Consider the following 17,504-nt stretch of genomic DNA (forward strand, 5'->3'; position numbering starts at 1 on the left):
CCAACATTCCAACATGCAAAACCATCTGAATTAATTAGAGCAAGAAATTGCTAGAAATTTTTATACCAAATAAGGCAGGTCCAAAACTATACAACTAGAAAAGAAGATTGAAAAATTAAAAGGCAGAAATCCTACGAGCAAAAAGCTATTTTATTTGGAGTCTGGAGACTCTGGACCATGGAACTAGGCCTGAGCTCGATCTGTTCACTTGGGTGGAGGGAAGAAGATTGCATCAGAAGTCCTCTTCGAACGGAAAAGTTTCTCTGTTTCCGAATCCACGTTGAACGCAGCCTGGAGCACCTGAGGAGATAGAGCCTTCCAGCACCCAATGCTTCCAGCCAAGTGGGTGAATATTGGGCTGCAGCGAAGTAATTAAATGAATTAGCAACATTCAACAGCAATCGATAAACTTCTGGTGTAAAACATTGTCAACTCTCTCGAATTAAGTTTTCTGTGTGTGGTGGGAATAAATGTATGTGTGTGTTCCAAGCAACAGGATGTTATAAATGCAGAGAAAAACATAATTCAACTAGCTGAGCCTAAATCAAGAATAACGAAAGCGTAATTATGCAAGAAGAAAAAAGCAGATTAGGGGCAGGTAAAGCAATGCAGAACATATCGGATAATGTAAAGAGGAAAAACTTACTTGGGAGTGGTGATGATAGAAAACCATTCCAAGCCCTCTGGATCAGCAATCTTTGACACAACAAAGAACCTAGGAACGATGAAGAGATTACCGGCTTTGATGGTAGTTTCCAACACCCTCTTACCGTCAACACCAACAACCTGGACACGGCCACTGCCCCTAACAATATAAGTCACCTGCAGAGCCGAGTCACAAGAAAATCCAGGGGAGCACATGGCACTTCCGTCCAACCTCACAAGGTCAGCACCAAGCCCAACCTCACCGACCAAAGGAAGGTTTTTGGTATTCAAGACCACAACCCTTCCACCACCCTTAATGTCAACATCCAGGGGAGCCTCTTCGCAGTTCAATGTCATACCATCACGGTGTTCCTTCTTTGGCTCGGGCAAGGTAACTCCGCTCAACTTGACAATGCCCTTGCCGGATTGCCTGCCAACAAGAGTCTTCACAACACTCTCCTCCAAATCCCATGCCCGACCGACAAACTCAGTTGAGAAGCCAGTGAAAATGGCGTTGGAGCCATTGAGATAGAAGTCGGTAAACTCACCCCTCTTGTGAGCTTTTGAAGTGTCACCCAAGAAAAGAACAACGAACTCAGTGTCCTCCTTGTTGTACCACCAAGTGACAACTCCGAAAGGGAGGGCAATGGCATCACCCTTCTTTACTGGAAGCACCCTCTCTTCCTTCTCAGGGAGGACAATTCCGACTACACCAGTACCTAAAAGAACAAATCCCAGAAAATAAAAAATACAATTATAACAAATTAAAACCCACATTATCTTATTTGATCATAAAGTTAATCACAGTTCATCTACGAATTTCATGATTCACAAAGATAATCTTAGAAAATAAAATATAAAAAAATTAGTTTAAGCCATATGATCTTAATGATGAAATATGGACTATTCACGTATAAAATTCATGATCCAGATCAATCCAATCAGAAAAAACAAATAAGATCAATCCGATCATAAAAAAATATTAATTAATGAATTAATCGCACGAACAGAAGAGAAGATTGTATACCTTGGAGGACATAAGCGACCTGGTTGGAATCAGAATACTTGGGGAGAGCGAACCCGTCCTTCTCCAGAGCGAGCTTGGAGGCGCCGATGTTACCTTCACGGAGCATGGGAAGCTCCGACGGTGACCAGGCAAAGTAGGAGCCACCATCGCCGCCGTACACCTTCTTGGCCAACTTGGGTGAAAGATCAAGCTCCATTCTTTGCGATTATTTTCACGAACCCAGAAAAACCCAAAACCCAAAAACGAGAGAAAAGTGATTGATTGATTGAATGATTGAATGCGATCGACCGGTGAGGAAGGCGTGTGTTGGGGGGTGTATATATAGGGGGGGTTGAGCGGGTTTGGAGGTACGACATCCAGTTGGAGAGAGATTAGGGAGGGAGGAGGAAGGAGGTAGAATCTGATGAGGAGAGGAATTGTGAGTTCGGATTGGATTAAGGATAAAAATGGATAAACTGATCAATTTCTCATGATTAAAAGAGGATTAGTGGGACAGATTAGATTGGATATAATCTTGCTTTCTTGTCGATATATCTACTGTTATGTCTAAAATATTTGATTGGATTTTAACTAGAGAGATAATGTGATTCTATTTCATATTTCAATCTAAACATTAGTTGGAAGATTTTAGTTTAATAAAACTCTATGATTTTTAGATTTTTTGGCTTTGTTCTCGCCAATAGTTGCATTGAGTGACAGATGTACAGGGGATTAAAGTGGTATCGGGAACAAGATGGTCCAGGATCACTTCAAATAAGTGTAGCGTAGTAAATGAATGAATAATGAGAAACATGATGGGTTTGCGGATTTTCATTAATTATTATGTGTTAGAATATGATTAGAAAAAGGATTATGGGTTAATTCGGATGAAATTTAGGATAAGTAAGATGTAATTAAATCGGTACTTGGAGTCCCTCAAGTTCTCTGCGACTTTGATTTGGGATGAGGGTGGATTATCTGTGAAGTATTTAAGTACGATTAGAGGATAGTTTGTATTACAAGATAATCTATTTTTAAGGTAATATGGAGACCAACTTTTTAAAATAATATATTTGTCTTCACTACATTATTTTATTTTTAAAACAATAGCTTTTTATAAATTAATCCACAACACTATAATTTGTAAAATAAAATAAAATAAAAAACTATATCAATAATTATTATTGTAATAAAAAAGAATAGTTTATCCTTTCCATGCCTTCATTTTAAATTGTAGCAAACAGCCTAAATAAATAAAATATTAAGCACATGCTTGTATTATACAATCGTGCTCGTATTATATTTGTGACGTGACTCATAAGACCTTTTTTAACATTACAAAAAAAGGTACCACTACAAGATAATCGATTTTGCTTTATTTATAAGATGCTTGTAAAGACTTTAAAAATAATTCTAAAAAGCAAATAAAAAACACCAAAAGTTGGGAATAAATTCACCAATTATATAAAGTTGGGAATACATTCCTTATAGATATGAGATTAGGATGTGATTTTTTTTAAGAGGAAGCACCATGGATTGTCGTCCAAGTCTTATAATGAAAGAGATTCAATGTCATACGTAAGAGTTCGTAAAATTAATAATACTTTCGTACAATATTCATTAAAACAATTCAGAATTCGTACAAACTGAGGATACGTAAAAAGAATATAGAGATATCGGGACAACTCAGATTGTAATCAGCATGTTGTTAGAGAGTTACAGAGCAATGTAATTATTATTATCAGAGTTTAGATGAATGGAAATTAAACTCAAAATTAAAAGAAAAAAACATTAAAAATGTTTGTGGCTGCTGGGATTCGAGCCCAGGTCTCCACGGCCACAACGTGGAATTCTTACCACTAAACTACAGCCACTTGGTTGATCAATGTTGTGCACTTTTGGTATATGTAACATACGCAGTAAACCCCATCCCCCGGACCCCACCGGCTGACGTCCATATCTTTACTAATCCGGTCCATCGATAATCAAATGGAAAATACACTTGCCAAATTTGGTCAAATTTATTTGTTGTAGATTTTCTTTAATTTGTTACATGTTCAGAAGGATGAGATTATGATTGAACCCACAACAAAGTGCATAAACATCATTTTCTGCCGCCATTGCAACAAAACGTCATTTGCTTATAATAGATGGATTGAAGAATATTTATTTATCCCACCAATGCATATTTTCGGAACACGCGTTGATTTGGCCTAATGTTTGACATCAATGCCGTCTCAAGTGGTATCAAGGGCTAGACTAGGCAGGGATCAGTTTGTTATCAATGTGTTGTGAGACGTAACATTACAACCGGACCTGATATTGTGATTATTACAATCTACTTTGTTTTTCTATTCCCTCCCCTAAATATGCATATGTTTCCTGAAAAACAATAAAACAATATGCACACAACACTGATGAAATCCAACTTCTCACATCTTTCTGAGCTTCCCATGAGAGAATAAAGATACGTTAATCACAATAAGAAACCAAAACAACCACCAAATATCATTTAATTTAAACACCATCATCCCTAATCGAAACAGTAAACCAATTATTACAATCCTAATCGAGCTGGGGCCACAGGAAAAGAAAAATCATTAAAAGGAAGAAGAGAAGAAAATACTCCAGGGTGGCATTATCCAAAACTTTCTTCTTTTTTTGTTCTTCGATTTCTACTCTAAGGAAATGTCGCTTGCGCAGTTGCGTTATACATTTTTGAGCCGTGTATTCCAAAACGTATGTAAGAATAAAACGAAACATTCTTGTTCCTTTAGTTAGTCTATGATTAATCCTCCCTATGGAGACGTAGGCCTCCAAGAATCTTTGGTCTCCATCGAGACCCCTTGCGTGCGGTATGCATGCGTGTGATCTAGAGTATATTTAGAATAATTTCACTGCATCGAAGGCCTGTTCGCAGGTTGCAGCTTGACATTTGTAAAACCAAAGCTGCCCATTGGTCAAAGTTAGAGGTAGGTACCTAGTCCGACGTATTGTGGCAACCGTTAAAACCCAAACACTATCAAGGGATCCCCTTCACTGGACTCAAAGCTCCATTCTGAATTTGTTGGGAAGGTGAAGGCTTCGTTCTCATGAAGCTTTTCGCATATAGGGAACCAAAGACAACAACCTGGTCATTGTAACAAAAGTGGCGTTATTTGGGCTTTTGGGGAAACAAAACACAAATACAAAAATTACTAGGTTTGAGGTTGAGGCTTACAGCTCCCATCCACTGTTCCCAGCTAAGGGGGTGCGAAAACCACAGGCACGATAGCAAAATGCTGGCCAGCTTCAATACCAAAGAGAGACACCATTAATTAGAAGCACTAATAACGGAGAAGTGGGAACGCTTACAAGGATTATTTTGGAGAGATATGACTTACCTGTCTTGTGGTCATTATTGTGGCAAATGTGAGAGCACCAAAAGTGCGAATTGTGTAAGAAATAAAAAACTGGCTCGCTGTTGCTACCTGCAACACAAAACACTTATAAACCAGGAAGGAAAAGAAAAGGAAACCAACAGACAGAGGAGAAGACACGACAGGAAAAAGAAAAAATTTGGCACAGTGGGAAATGAGAAAAACTTAAAACAACGGCCACTAGCCCTAAAAAAACTTAGAAGCATCTGCTAAATAAATACAAAGTAATTAAACATGTAACATTAACAGATACCATAATAGCAAGGAAAGATCTCTTACGGTGGAAAGCAATGCAATGTCGAAGAAACAATCATTGTGGCTAGAAACAAAATGAATTGCTGGCAGAAGTTGACCTTGTAATAGAAGACCTGAAAATTTAGCAGAATCAACAACTCATCGCTAAAAGGTTAAATAAATAAACTCGAATGCAAAAAAAAAATATAAAGGAGGTGGTACGTGCAGATAAGTTTAAGCAACAGAAAATATATTCAAACACCATTGAACCAGTGATCAACCAGTGGCTCAAGCGGTACCTAGTACACACATAGTAGTAATATTCACAACCTTCAGTGGACACACAAACACATGCTTGGATAACTTTGAAGTTGGATTACAAGCAAGATAATGATACGAAATCCGCAACATAAATTGTGACAACATATGAACACTGAATCCTGGTAAGCAATATGAAGCATAGACGACCCCGCTACGAAATATCCCTCTGTGTGATTAGTAACTACTTATGGAGCAACAAGATCTGAATAAGAATATTACCTGTCAGGCTGAGAACACAAGAACAGAAAGTGGTGTAAAATATTTGATTGTGTATCTCCATATCATAGCCCTTAAACAGCTTATCTTGGAACGTGCTTGTAAATCCATCAAACCTATTAGACAAAGAAAGGAGCATCTTAAATCTATAAATTTTTGGCTCCAAGTATCTTGTTTCAAATATTCTCAATGTCATTGATTCTTTTTTATCGGTCAAATTCTCAGTGTTATTACTATACACTGTAAAAAGTAAAGAAAAGAAAAATAGACAAAAGCAAAATCACCCACACTGCCAGTGCTGCACTCATAATCAATTGCAAGGAGGCAAACTTTAAACTACTAGTTTTGTTATGGTTTGCTTCTGTAAGGGAGCATTAATTCATTGTAAATTATTGGTACCCTAGCAACTAAGCATCAAGACATGGAGATAAAGTTTGATGGCACATTTTTAGTAAGAATAGGTATATATTAATATTTTTGAATTGGTATAAGTGGATTTAGTCTGTTCATCTCAGCAGCTAGCAACAAATTCTTTTTTGACAAATCATAACCATCTAATAAAGAGAGGGTTCACGTTAATACCCAAGATAACCAACCATAAGGGAAATGCCCCAAATGGTATTTTCTCTTCCTCTACCGTATATATCAGATGGACCAATGTCAGCAGATCCTGCCTACATTCAAAAGCACAAACAATTAGTTCTATTTAAAATTTAAATCAAAGAACATTTTTCTCATTAGAATCATCACCAGCTCACAAAACAGCCACATACATGAACATATATGGAATTTTCTCTAATTAATTAGACCATTTTCAGAAAACAAGCAAGGGAGTATTCATTAATATCTCGTTGCTAAACAATAGAATTTCAGGGATACTAAGCGCACTCTATTTACTTTCAAATTCCCTCACAGAGTACGTATATAAGATACTCAAGTGTGGTAAGGCAAAGGTACATGGCACTGTGATCATACTAAGATATGACGAAGCTAGCATGTAAACAGCAGTCACCCAACCGATTGTAATAAACAACCTGAACTGGAATGAATCTTTGGCTTTGAAACTGAGAGGTGGTAATTCTGGGAGTTCTATGGCCAACTATGAAACTAAACAGGAAACATCTTCAACTAACAAATATTTCATTCCTACAATAGTATCACCGAGCACCATACAGCAGCCATTGTACAAGAAACATGGGAGGCATAAGTGTACTTATATGTATTCTAGTTTTGCAAGAGATTCCACATAGAAAAGAAAGGAAATGGAAATTTATAGACATGGATGCAAAGTGGTAGCATGCTGGCATTCGTTGCAAGTTCCTAATGTACCATCATCCGTATGTGCATGGCTGAAAGGGAAATCTAAAGAAACTTGCAGCATGAATCAGAGACCAAGGTCACTTACGAGTATTACAAAAAAGTGGCATGCTAACAATTAAGACCACTTTTCAAAACAATCCTTTGTATGTGCACACCTCAGTGGAAAATTTTAAAGAATTCGACGGGGAATCAAACCATACCGGATATAGAATGAATATTGAACAGCCCACTGTCACTAGAAATGCCAAAAAATAGTCCGGTCCCCTATATTTCTTTTGCATAATGATAGTGCCCCAAACCTGCATAAACAATAACCGCATGAATTGGCAAACCAAAGAACACAAGATCATATGTCCCTCATGAAAAAGCTACTGAAGTTTCTCAATTAGTCTCTTCACAGATAGGTCACACCTCAAGCCCAACTTCCACACGTTCAACCATTTGGAGCTCACTGATCAATCAAGCATGTTTAGACGTTGAGAAAAACTCGTCACTCGTGCAAGTTTACCCATTTTTTCTTATCCAGCACACTAGATAAGTTGAATGCTCCAAGCATTTTTTATAGTTTGAAACTTCGAATTCGAACAACATGTTACTCAGCTTGACAATAAATCATGACAAAAATTAACCAAACAGATAAAACTACTCAGAAATAGTACAATGAAGCACCATAACTGATCAAACTGTATTTTCTTACCATCACAGGTATCATCTTGGCGCATTTCGCAAGCGTTTGAACCGGAAAGCTGACGTATTTGAGAGCCTGCGGCCACCGAAATGTACGAAATCAATCAAAAACTATATAAAAAAAAATTACACATTCTGCAAAAAAGTTAAAGACCGCAGCTCTCACCTCATATTGACATGTAGTCGTTAGTATGTTCGAAATCGATACAAGGCAGTACTTGTGAACCGGAGCGACGGGATCCAGAGCCTTCTTTCTCGCCAACAAAGCACCGGCGGAGACCGCCGACGTCATGATGCGGTTGCAGAAGACGAGGAAAAGCGAGTACTTGAAAAACGCCTTGTCGTCGCCGTACGGCACTCTCATGATCTTCTCCTGCAAGAAATCGAAGCAAAAGATTCAACATTTCCGCCACGAAAACGGAGGTCGATCCGAAGGATAAGAGAAATGCGAGGGAATTAGGAACCTGGAGAACGCCGTAGGTGACGAGCGTGGTCATGATTCCGGCCACCGCGAAAACCCCTTTCCACAGCTTGCTCGGCTGCGGAGCGCCCGGCAACGGCGTCGTTTCGGCCATAGCACGATGGGGAAGAGTGTAGCTGAGTGGAGTTCGCCTGGGAGCTTGTGTCGAATACGGTGCCGTTAGGTCGCCGGATAAATGGCGCGGGGCCCGAGAGTTGGGATCAAATAGAGTAGGGAGAGAGCTAGGGGGACACGTGGCGGATTTAGCAGCAGCGGCGACCAGCGTATCGGAATTGCCGGCCGCGATTTCTCTGTAATGTGTGTTGGTGGAAGACTGTTGTTTCCCTGGCTTTTGAAAAGTGTGGACACGTCAGCAGCCTCTCCCTCGCTCAGGTTCCCAAGACTGGAAAATTCTGACAATGTTTATTCTTCTACAGTACTAGATCGACCGTTGAATCGTTGATTTGGTCAAATAATTTTTTTTGAAGAGTTTATTTTTTATTTTTTAACAAGTGATATTATATATCTTAAAAGGAAATTGTGGGTTTATACTAGTAATAATATTGTTTAAATTAAAAATAAAAATTGAATTTAAAATCTTTCACTTATAAATTAAAAGAAATATCACTGAATCGTATTATTAAATAATAATTTTGAAGAGTTTAATAACTAAACTATAATTATTTTTCTAGAACAAGATTATAATTTGTTTAAGTCCAATCCAACTGACACTATTGCTTTCTTTTTTTCTATTTTGTCGTCAAACTAACCTAAAAATCTTACATAAATAATGTACAAATTTATTAAGTTTTGGACAACTCCTCTGAGTGCAAAAGATCGCAGACCACATGTAAAATTAGGAAAAAAATAATTTAACATTTTCGGAGGTCATGAAGAGGCATTGGTCTAGGCCACAAACTTCAAGCCTACAATCTGCAGGGCCAAGGCCATGACACAGTCCATGCCAATGGAGAACTCGGACTAGCTGTTGATTTTTGTGAATATGGGATCGGTGCCCAAGTCAGGCATACAAATTATTATATTGTCAGACTATCAATCTAGAATGCATATTTACAATCGGTTATAAGAACATTTTTATGGACGTGTATATGAAGTGCGACTTACAAACTATTGTTTAAATAATTTTGGACAGATTTTGAGAAACATAGGGGCCGAACGATGAGTACAATGACAAACAACCCGGCAAAGTTCACCGATCCAAAGGGACACGAGGCCGTGGTCGGGACTCGGGAGGGTTCCGGTTTTGACACCAATTACAGAGGAAGACAAGACCTACTTGGAAACAAAAGGAACAAAGATAGGACATAAAGTAAACTGTTTATTGTGGCTCGTAAGTTTAGATATGTTTATATCCTCTTCAGATCCTTTTGGTGAGGATCCTAAATATTCATGAATCATGTTTATTTATCATACAACGTGCGGTCAGTTTTTGTCAAGTACTGTTTATATTTATTTTTAAATAAAAATATTTAAAAAATAATTTCTGACCGCACGATATATAATGAACGAACTTGATTCATGAATTTCCGGAATTCTCACAAAAAGAATTCAACGAGGATCCAAACTCTGTATATATAACAACAGAAAATGTATTTGATGCTGTTTGACAAAAAAATTTAAAAATATACTGCTGAGCCCATAAAAGCCGTTCTCGTACTTGGCTAGAGAAAGCACTTGACTTTGAAAAAAAATTTCAACGCTTTTCTAACAAAAGTGCTTTTTTGAGAAACCGTAAACGGGCCCTGATTCTCAGACAATGCTACATCAAATCTTACAATTGGACTTCGGCCTGAGTTTTCAAGTCGGGTCCACATTCCCGCGAGAAAGCCCACATGCTCATGCGGGTAAATCAAATAACATACATGGACATTTATGTAATTTCGAGTACTCTCTATATAACCCCTGCCTCCTCCTCCACCGTAAACCCTACTGGTTCAGCTTCACGCCGGCAGGTCTCTCTCCGCTCTCTTCAGACACACGCTTTTGATAACTGAGAAAGTATTGAAATTTACGTGCTGTATCTGTGTGTCCTTTTAGGGTTTCCAGGTGGTGATTTGGGAATATAACCAGAGCTTCTTCGTCGGCATCAATGGCTCCACCTAAAGGTACTGCCCCTTCATTCTCATTATCTTGTCGTGCTTCAATTTTTTTTCCTATGGTGCTGTTTGGTTGCTGAGAAAATGGTGGAAAGTCTAGTTATTGCATCAAAATCTCGATGTATTTTATTTATCTTGGCATGAGTCTTAGTATTAGTTAGTGAAAAATGAATTCAAATTAACCAAATTATCGTCGGAGGTGGATGTATTGGGTTCTTGTTGGTATGGAAACTAAGATTGTATGCCGCATTTTCTGAGAAACCAAATGGGTTAGATTGTTCTATGTTTGTGCAAACCCTTAATTTCTTTTTTTAACCTTTAATCATTGTGTGAGTTCTCATTGTTCTAAGAACAACTTTATACGTTCCTAAATTAATGGCTGCTGTGAAATTTGAGGAATCGGCTAAACAAAAGAAATCTTCGCCATCATATTCAGTTTACCGCTACATGTTTTCCTTTCCTATTTACATCGCAGTCATTAACTGCACATGAATGTATCAATGATTAAGTGCTTATGAGTTGTGGAGTTTTTTTTTTTTTTATAGATAGGAATGAAACCTGTTACACTTGGTTCCATGGGTCTCTGTTAGAATTCGAATGTTTAGCCAATTGAATGCAAAATTTGGAGTCTAGTTTTGTTAAGTTTCGTGTGCACGGTGTAGTCAGACTCTAAGGGTATCAAGGGAATTGGAAGATAAAATTTATAAGCTAATAGTCAATTGGATTTGAACATCTTAGGTGTGGGTTTTAATTATGACTCGTCTGCTAGCATTCTAGGTTAAGGGGTAACAGAATTATAGGTCAATGCCTGTTAACGTTAGCTTGTACTTGCAAATTTTCATCGCTCCTTCCAGTAGATATTGACAAGATGTAATTAGCTCTGCAATTGCTTGGCTTTTGTTTAATCAGTAACCGTAGGTGATGCAAATTCATTTTCCACTCTTAATTCCCCATACTCACTGGCGTTTAGTACGTTCTTTCACATAAGTACCCCTACGACTTTCCCCTCTCCAATGAGCTACGAGAAAATTTATATGGATAAAATTTTAAATAGATTCTCTCTGACCGGTGCATATCTTTTGCAGCTAATGTTTCAAAAAAGGCTGACCCAAAGTCACAAGCCGTGAAGGCTGCAAGGGCTTTGAAATCTGGCCCTGCTGTTAAAAAAGTTAAGAAGATCAGAACCTCAGTTACATTTCACCGCCCTAGGACATTGAAAAAGGAGAGGAACCCTAAGTACCCTCGTATTAGTGCTACACCGAGGAACAAGCTTGATCATTATCAAATATTGAAATATCCTCTTACCACTGAGTCTGCAATGAAGAAGATTGAAGATAACAACACTTTGGTCTTTATTGTTGACATACGTGCTGACAAGAAGAAAATCAAGGATGCAGTCAAGAAGATGTACGACATTCAGACCAAGAAAGTGAATACCCTGATCAGGTTAGTAAATTGCAATTTCGACATTAGAATACTGCCTAAAGAAGAACAACGGATGTTTTTTTTTCAAAATTTTACAAAGATGACTTGATTATGTAAACGGACCTCCTTCAAGAATAATTGTGTATGTGCTCTTTTACTTCGGTCAAGATGTTAGTTTAATGCATTTTTTGCAAGTTTTAATATTTGATGCATGAGCTGTCCCCTGTGACTTTGTCCAAATTGCTTTATTTTTCGAAGGTTTATGAAGCATGAGATATGTAGCTCATGATTTGATCTGAGTACCTTGGTGTGGACACACTTCCTTAAATGTGTACAATTATGACAGGTTACTAGTGGTGAACGGAGAAAAATAATGAGCATTTTTTTTTTCAATGGGTATATAGTTTCAATTTTGTAATAATTTTGGCATCGTAGTTCAGTAAGATTACTGGCTTGTGATCCATACTTGTTTCTGTGCGTCTTCATAGGATGATCTGATAATCTGAATATTTTTTTGATCCAGGCCCGATGGTACCAAAAAGGCTTATGTTAGGCTAACCCCTGACTACGATGCTTTGGATGTGGCAAACAAAATCGGTATCATCTAAGTTCATGGCAAAGCTTTGCAAAGAGGGGAGTTCTGTGAGTTTGCGGTGGCTCTGTTTAGTTTTGATACCCGATTACTAGTCTTTTATCCTTTGTGGTTATAACTGCAGTTCGGACCTTGTAGGCGTGAAAGGTTAATCTATTTTGGAACATTATTTATGTTTTCATATGCGACGACGTTTTTACATATTAAGGAATGGTTAATAACTAAATGTGTTATGAATCCGACCGTTCATTGTAAGTGTGTTCATATAATGGCGGTATGGCTGACCGTGTTGCATGGTGAGAATCGCTACCGGCTGCATTTGAAAGTCTTGCAATCGTTCAATTACCGTCATGTTTGTAGGGAGACTAGGTAAGTACTGGGAACAGGGTTTCTGGGTTGTTGCTTCAAACACAAGTTTCATTTGCAAGCTCCAATTAAAGCAAGCTTCAAGTTATTAATCGGATATTAATGTGGATTCTTGTTTGAATGAGTGGTTCTCTTTGAAGTTTGATAACATAACATGTACGACAATGCTGAAAAAAAAAAAATATATATATATATATAGAGTGTGTGTGTGTGTGTGTGTGGGGCAAGCAAATGCTTCAGTTTGGGTTCTACAGCTTCGATCTTTTGCCGGAAACAGTTGAAGGTCAAATGCCAAGTAGTATTTTTTTCTATAAACCTAAACCCTTTCGCCGGTCCCGGTTCTACAGCTTTGTCTTGTTCATCTACGAAAGTAATTGTTTCTCTAATCCTCTTGAATTGGACCAAAAAAAAAAAAAAAAAATCAATGAGCATAGCTTCACATCGTGGCGGATTGCAGCATTTCGAAATGCGTCGCACTTTCTTCGATTTCATCTCGGCTCAATGTTTCTTCTGGAGTTTGCGTAGGAAGAGGAGAATCATGCATCAGATCATGGACCTGTGATCGGCATATGGGACAGTTTGAGTGAGACACAAACCAAGTGTCTATGCAAGCAATGTGGAATCCATGGGAGCATTTCGGTAGTTCTTTTATCCATTCCCCGTCTTCGAACTCCCCCAAGCAGATTGCGCAGTCTGTGTAGCTCTGGGCGGGGCTCTGTTCGGCATCCTCAGCTTCATCTTTCTTCTTGAACTGAGTCACGGGAAGAGACCGAGCAACCGAGAAGTCCAGTCCGTTGCTCTGAGACTCGAGCCTGGCATCGTCTAGGTTGAACTCGTTCAGTACAGGCCTTAGGTTCGGGTTTCTCGACCAGCCCGTGCTCTGAAGTCGTCTACAGAGGCGTTGGAGTATCTTGTAGTAAGTGAAGAGGAGGGTGAAGGTGGAAATAATAGCAACAGAAGCTACGATCCATGAAGACATACTAATCTAACTTAAAGTTGTGTAATTAGAGACTAATTACCAAAATGTTTTTCCAAAAGGGCTTTGTATTAGGCTGCGTTGCTGATTAAATAGGGGTGATTAGCAAACAAAAACTGTTTAATTAATGATATTAAAACGATTAAATCAATGAAAACAAACATATGTGGACATATTTGAAGGTTGACGTGAGGATCTCAAGGATTTCAAAATTGTAAGAGCTGCTTAAATGTTTGTTTTGCTGTAGATAATATCAAAGTTGGAGGGAAGTTTCACACGAGAACTAGATAACAGGTTTGTACACCTTTCGCTCGTCGCATGTTGATGGATAGTTTTATTTTCTACCCCATTCCTCCAAATTGCAAGAGGATTTGGTTTCCACCATTAGTTGGTGACAAGCATTACAAGAAAAACTTGTGTAAGACCGTCTGAATCACATTATCTGTAGAACAACTCTCACAAAAGCATGAGATTCTCTGTGTTTGGCCATACCCAAGCTTCCACTAATCTTAGGCAGAATAAGTGCAAACATCTAAATTTAAAGATGCAAACAATCTAAATCGAGTGGCTCCCAAGGAAGAAAGATGGTAATTACTATATGCTACATATAGCTTGACGTGATTATACCGCCGAAGGACAAATGAAACACTGTTGCATAAGTTGGGATCCGAAATTTTAGTTTTTGATTTGGTGCATGTAGTGTTGGACCAATATGGTCTTTGCTTGTTATTTTTCCTATGCAAATGAACTGGCAAACAGAAGCAACTTGATGTACACGAAGAGAAGCCAAAAAGGGTAAAACTGAAGTTAAATGGCCATGTCATTTAAAGTTGAACCCAAAAACAAAAGTATCCCATTTTTACACCTTCAAAGCTCTCAAACTTCAATTTTTTACACTAAAAATTAAGAAGCAAAAGTTCACCGTACTATCATTGAAGCCTCTGCCGCTTGCCAATCGAAAATTGGTGGTCAATGCCGGAAAGCGAAGCCAACATCCTTGCATTGTCCAGGCGTGAAATGGAAGCACCACCATTGTTGAAGTTCAACATGGAAGCCGAACATGTCTGCGAAAAGCCGCGAGACATCTCAGGATATGATGCCGAGTTGATTGGCTTATGGACAACATAACTAGTATTTCCCACTGGTTTCTGGTTGAAGCTTACAGCAGCTTCACAGCCTTTGATTGAAACAGGTGGGATTTTGAAGGGCTGCAAAGGCGGGGGGTTTCGCCAACGAGGCATTGGCCCAGCAACAAGAAGAGTCTCGAGCAGTGGACCGGCTTCCATCACAGTCTGCAAGAGCTTTCCCTGTTCAGGCAAAATCTTTCCTTTCACAAAGTTGTCAATCACTTCAGAAGCCGGGTCGGGTTTGATCATCCCTGAAGAGACTACACCAGCAGATACAGTACCATTATATTCTTGCACCCGAGGCTGGTGCTTCACAAAAGGAATGCAGCCAGATTCAGCCATGTTTATGTTCGAAAACTCGGGTGAAGAAACTGCATCGAATAAGGAGTCCACAGAGGAAGAGACATGCGATTTTTGGGGATTGTAGGTTTCAGAGAGGCTGTTGGATTCAGTTATGCTCGAGTTTGCTTTGGTGGGAAGCAAAAGTGTACTTTCATGAGGAAACATGTTGAGTGGGAGTTCCATTGGACCTGAAGGCATGATCTTGTTTACCAGCTTTCGTAGCTGATCTACGGCATCATCTCTCTCTTTGGATGCAACGTTTAGAAGATTGACTAGTTTCTCCACATTCTCCTCGCTTTTTCGGATTTCATCCGTTGCGCGTGTTTTTACAGATTCTAGCTCAAGGGTTGTGTACAGAAGCTTCTCCTTCAACTCATCAGCGCTCTGTCAATTCAAAACAGGATTCAAGAAATGAGTTTCAATTCCATCAAAATAATAAAATTGAACCTAGAAAAAAAAAAAAAAAAAAACAATTCTAAACATAGTAGAATCCAAAAGAATACATAAGCTCATATCATAACACGTGAATTAATAACAGGTGCGACTATCACACTCAAAACATTTTCGAGACCAAACAAACCAAAACAAACATCGAAGGTTACAGGTTCAAACTCAAACATGAACACCAAACCCACCAATTCTCAAACAGGTAACTAAGGGAGGATCAAAAGATTCGGAACAAAATCATGGTGGAAAACGGAAAGCAACTATTTCAAAGGTTAGGAAGACAGTGAAATCCCAAAAAGGGCCCATGAAAATCCCACGTCCTGGTCAACAAATCCTGCTTATCTTTTTGAAGAAAAGAGAAAAGGGAGCGTGAAAAAAAAGGGTTAATATATAAAGAAACTCCATTAAAACCTACCCCTGTAACCGAAATCAGAGAACTGGGTCCATCAATACTACAAACACATTGGTTCTCAAATTCTGCATATTCTGTTCATCACATATATTAATAGAAGAGGTACACATTTACCATAGTTTTTATAAAGAAAAAATTAAAGCCAATTAATTGACATATGAATTTTTTGAATACCGACGTAAGTTAGGTCAGTTGGACAAGACAACGCGGCCGCCTTTTGTTTGAATTCCGTGCATGAAGATTAGAATATTTCCTAATAGAAACGTCGTGTTGTGGAGAAAAACAAAGAAAACAAAATTTGCATTCACAAGAACGATGACTTCTAATGAGACTGCAGGACTTGCGTGCCAAGTACAAATTAATGTTTCATAGGGACCAAAAATTCGGACTTTAATGGTTGAATTCCTCTCAGATATGGAAGATCCATCACTAACAATTAAATTCACATAAAAAAACCGAAAAACGAATCGAAAGAGGCAATGAAGGGAAGCATTTGCAATTGCATGTGAGAATAATACAGCATGAAGTAGAAAAGCCACCATAAAAACACACAATTGAAGCAGAAAAAGCAGCAAACTTTGATGAAACTGCAGCAGAAAAAAGAACCCAACAAAAAGTGGCACACAGAAGAAGAATGAGGAGGGACCCACCTCAGGGTAAGTAGTCCACAGAGAACCCGGTTCCTCCATTGGAAGAGTTTCAACCTCTCTGGTGAGAAAAGTGGAAGAAGGGAGGAGGAAAGGCAGAGGAAAATCAGAGAATTAGGAGTTAAGGTAGGGTGGGAATGTGACACATTTATAGATGGAAAATGAGGCAAATAAGACAATAGAGAGAGATGGCTTTTTCACAAGGATCCACAAAAGCCCCCGACCAAATTATAAAAAAAAGAAATTATTTAATTAAATTAATTTTTTTAGAGGTTCCAATTAAAATTAATTTCATTCAAACTTTTCCCACTCTTTCAAGACCTGTGTCTTACCCAAAATTTATATTCTACTTTTTATAAGAAAACTCTGAACGTTTTTTTTAATGATTTTTCACTCTCGTTTTCTCCTTTTGTATTCTTTTTTAATTGTTGTTTAATACGTTAAATTTACCTGGATTACCTAGTCGCAAAAATAGGTGTACGTATAGGCTAAATTCGAGGTTCAAAACTCTCAATTGTAACGAAAAAGAAAAATCAAGTTAATCCATCCAAAACTTAAAATCATTTAATTTATTTCCCTCTTTTTTCTAAAAATAAAAAAATGAAATAAAACTTCCCACTCAATTCTCAAATGATTACAGAAGCTTTGCTGTTTTTTTGAGTGGAGGATTTTACGCGGTTTTACTTTGTTTGTATATGGTAACTTCCCATAAATACCCCTTTTTAAAATGAAATATTTCCTCCGG

General features: G+C 38.2%; 5 protein-coding genes and 1 non-coding gene across 6 annotated transcripts; 1 reads left to right on the forward strand and 5 right to left on the reverse strand.

The window, feature by feature from the left end:
• Window positions 1-14: 14 nt before the first annotated feature.
• Window positions 15-2,131, reverse strand: LOC137742146 (glutelin type-D 1-like). Its single transcript, XM_068481912.1, has 3 exons — window positions 1,673-2,131; window positions 647-1,364; window positions 15-358 (listed from the first exon to the last, which is right to left on the reverse strand). Exons 1-3 carry the CDS (start codon window positions 1,866-1,868, stop codon window positions 205-207), a joined length of 1,068 nt encoding a protein of 355 aa, XP_068338013.1. The 5' UTR covers window positions 1,869-2,131; the 3' UTR covers window positions 15-204.
• A 1,322-nt stretch (window positions 2,132-3,453) lies between these two features.
• On the reverse strand, window positions 3,454-3,525 carry TRNAH-GUG (transfer RNA histidin (anticodon GUG)). Its single transcript has one exon. It is a non-coding gene; the product is annotated as a tRNA-His (tRNA).
• A 663-nt stretch (window positions 3,526-4,188) lies between these two features.
• On the reverse strand, window positions 4,189-8,691 carry LOC137743621 (UDP-galactose/UDP-glucose transporter 5B-like). The gene is made up of 10 exons (XM_068483546.1): window positions 8,313-8,691; window positions 8,015-8,221; window positions 7,859-7,924; window positions 7,362-7,460; window positions 6,424-6,515; window positions 5,845-5,957; window positions 5,350-5,438; window positions 5,035-5,121; window positions 4,872-4,940; window positions 4,189-4,781 (listed from the first exon to the last, which is right to left on the reverse strand). Exons 1-10 carry the CDS (start codon window positions 8,421-8,423, stop codon window positions 4,674-4,676), a joined length of 1,041 nt encoding a protein of 346 aa, XP_068339647.1. The 5' UTR covers window positions 8,424-8,691; the 3' UTR covers window positions 4,189-4,673.
• Window positions 8,692-10,235: 1,544 nt separating this feature from the next.
• LOC137742409 (large ribosomal subunit protein uL23-like) lies at window positions 10,236-12,699 on the forward strand. Its single transcript, XM_068482267.1, has 4 exons — window positions 10,236-10,281; window positions 10,367-10,434; window positions 11,511-11,871; window positions 12,374-12,699. The coding sequence occupies exons 2-4, from the start codon at window positions 10,419-10,421 to the stop codon at window positions 12,456-12,458; spliced, it is 462 nt and encodes a 153-aa protein (XP_068338368.1). The 5' UTR covers window positions 10,236-10,281; window positions 10,367-10,418; the 3' UTR covers window positions 12,459-12,699.
• A 545-nt stretch (window positions 12,700-13,244) lies between these two features.
• LOC137743104 (RING-H2 finger protein ATL52-like) lies at window positions 13,245-13,787 on the reverse strand. Its single transcript, XM_068483012.1, has one exon. It carries the CDS (start codon window positions 13,785-13,787, stop codon window positions 13,245-13,247), a length of 543 nt encoding a protein of 180 aa, XP_068339113.1.
• A 698-nt stretch (window positions 13,788-14,485) lies between these two features.
• On the reverse strand, window positions 14,486-16,884 carry LOC137743655 (uncharacterized). The gene is made up of 2 exons (XM_068483587.1): window positions 16,763-16,884; window positions 14,486-15,637 (listed from the first exon to the last, which is right to left on the reverse strand). Exons 1-2 carry the CDS (start codon window positions 16,799-16,801, stop codon window positions 14,714-14,716), a joined length of 963 nt encoding a protein of 320 aa, XP_068339688.1. The 5' UTR covers window positions 16,802-16,884; the 3' UTR covers window positions 14,486-14,713.
• Between the last annotated feature and the right edge of the window lie 620 nt (window positions 16,885-17,504).

The sequence above is a fragment of the Pyrus communis genome, chromosome 8 (assembly GCF_963583255.1).
Source record: "Pyrus communis chromosome 8, drPyrComm1.1, whole genome shotgun sequence".
NCBI lineage: Eukaryota > Viridiplantae > Streptophyta > Magnoliopsida > Rosales > Rosaceae > Pyrus > Pyrus communis.

Excerpts from the sequence above, each read along its gene's own strand:
- LOC137742146 (XM_068481912.1), bottom strand. The coding sequence starts at position 1,868 with ATGGAGCTTGATCTTTCACCCAAGTTGGCCAAGAAGGTGTACGGCGGC. Across the intron at positions 1,365-1,672 it reads GGTCGCTTATGTCCTCCAAG|GTACTGGTGTAGTCGGAATT; the intron begins GTATACAATCTT and ends TTGTTCTTTTAG. Across the intron at positions 359-646 it reads TCTATCATCACCACTCCCAA|CCCAATATTCACCCACTTGG; the intron begins GTAAGTTTTTCC and ends ACTTCGCTGCAG.
- LOC137743621 (XM_068483546.1), bottom strand. The coding sequence starts at position 8,423 with ATGGCCGAAACGACGCCGTTGCCGGGCGCTCCGCAGCCGAGCAAGCTG. Across the intron at positions 6,516-7,361 it reads CAATATTCATTCTATATCCG|GCAGGATCTGCTGACATTGG; the intron begins GTATGGTTTGAT and ends TTTTGAATGTAG. Across the intron at positions 4,782-4,871 it reads GGGAACAGTGGATGGGAGCT|GTTGTTGTCTTTGGTTCCCT; the intron begins GTAAGCCTCAAC and ends TACAATGACCAG.
- LOC137742409 (XM_068482267.1), top strand. Across the intron at positions 11,872-12,373 it reads AAAGTGAATACCCTGATCAG|GCCCGATGGTACCAAAAAGG; the intron begins GTTAGTAAATTG and ends TTTTTGATCCAG.
- LOC137743104 (XM_068483012.1), bottom strand. The coding sequence starts at position 13,787 with ATGTCTTCATGGATCGTAGCTTCTGTTGCTATTATTTCCACCTTCACC.
- LOC137743655 (XM_068483587.1), bottom strand. The coding sequence starts at position 16,801 with ATGGAGGAACCGGGTTCTCTGTGGACTACTTACCCTGAG. Across the intron at positions 15,638-16,762 it reads TGTGGACTACTTACCCTGAG|AGCGCTGATGAGTTGAAGGA; the intron begins GTGGGTCCCTCC and ends TTGAATTGACAG.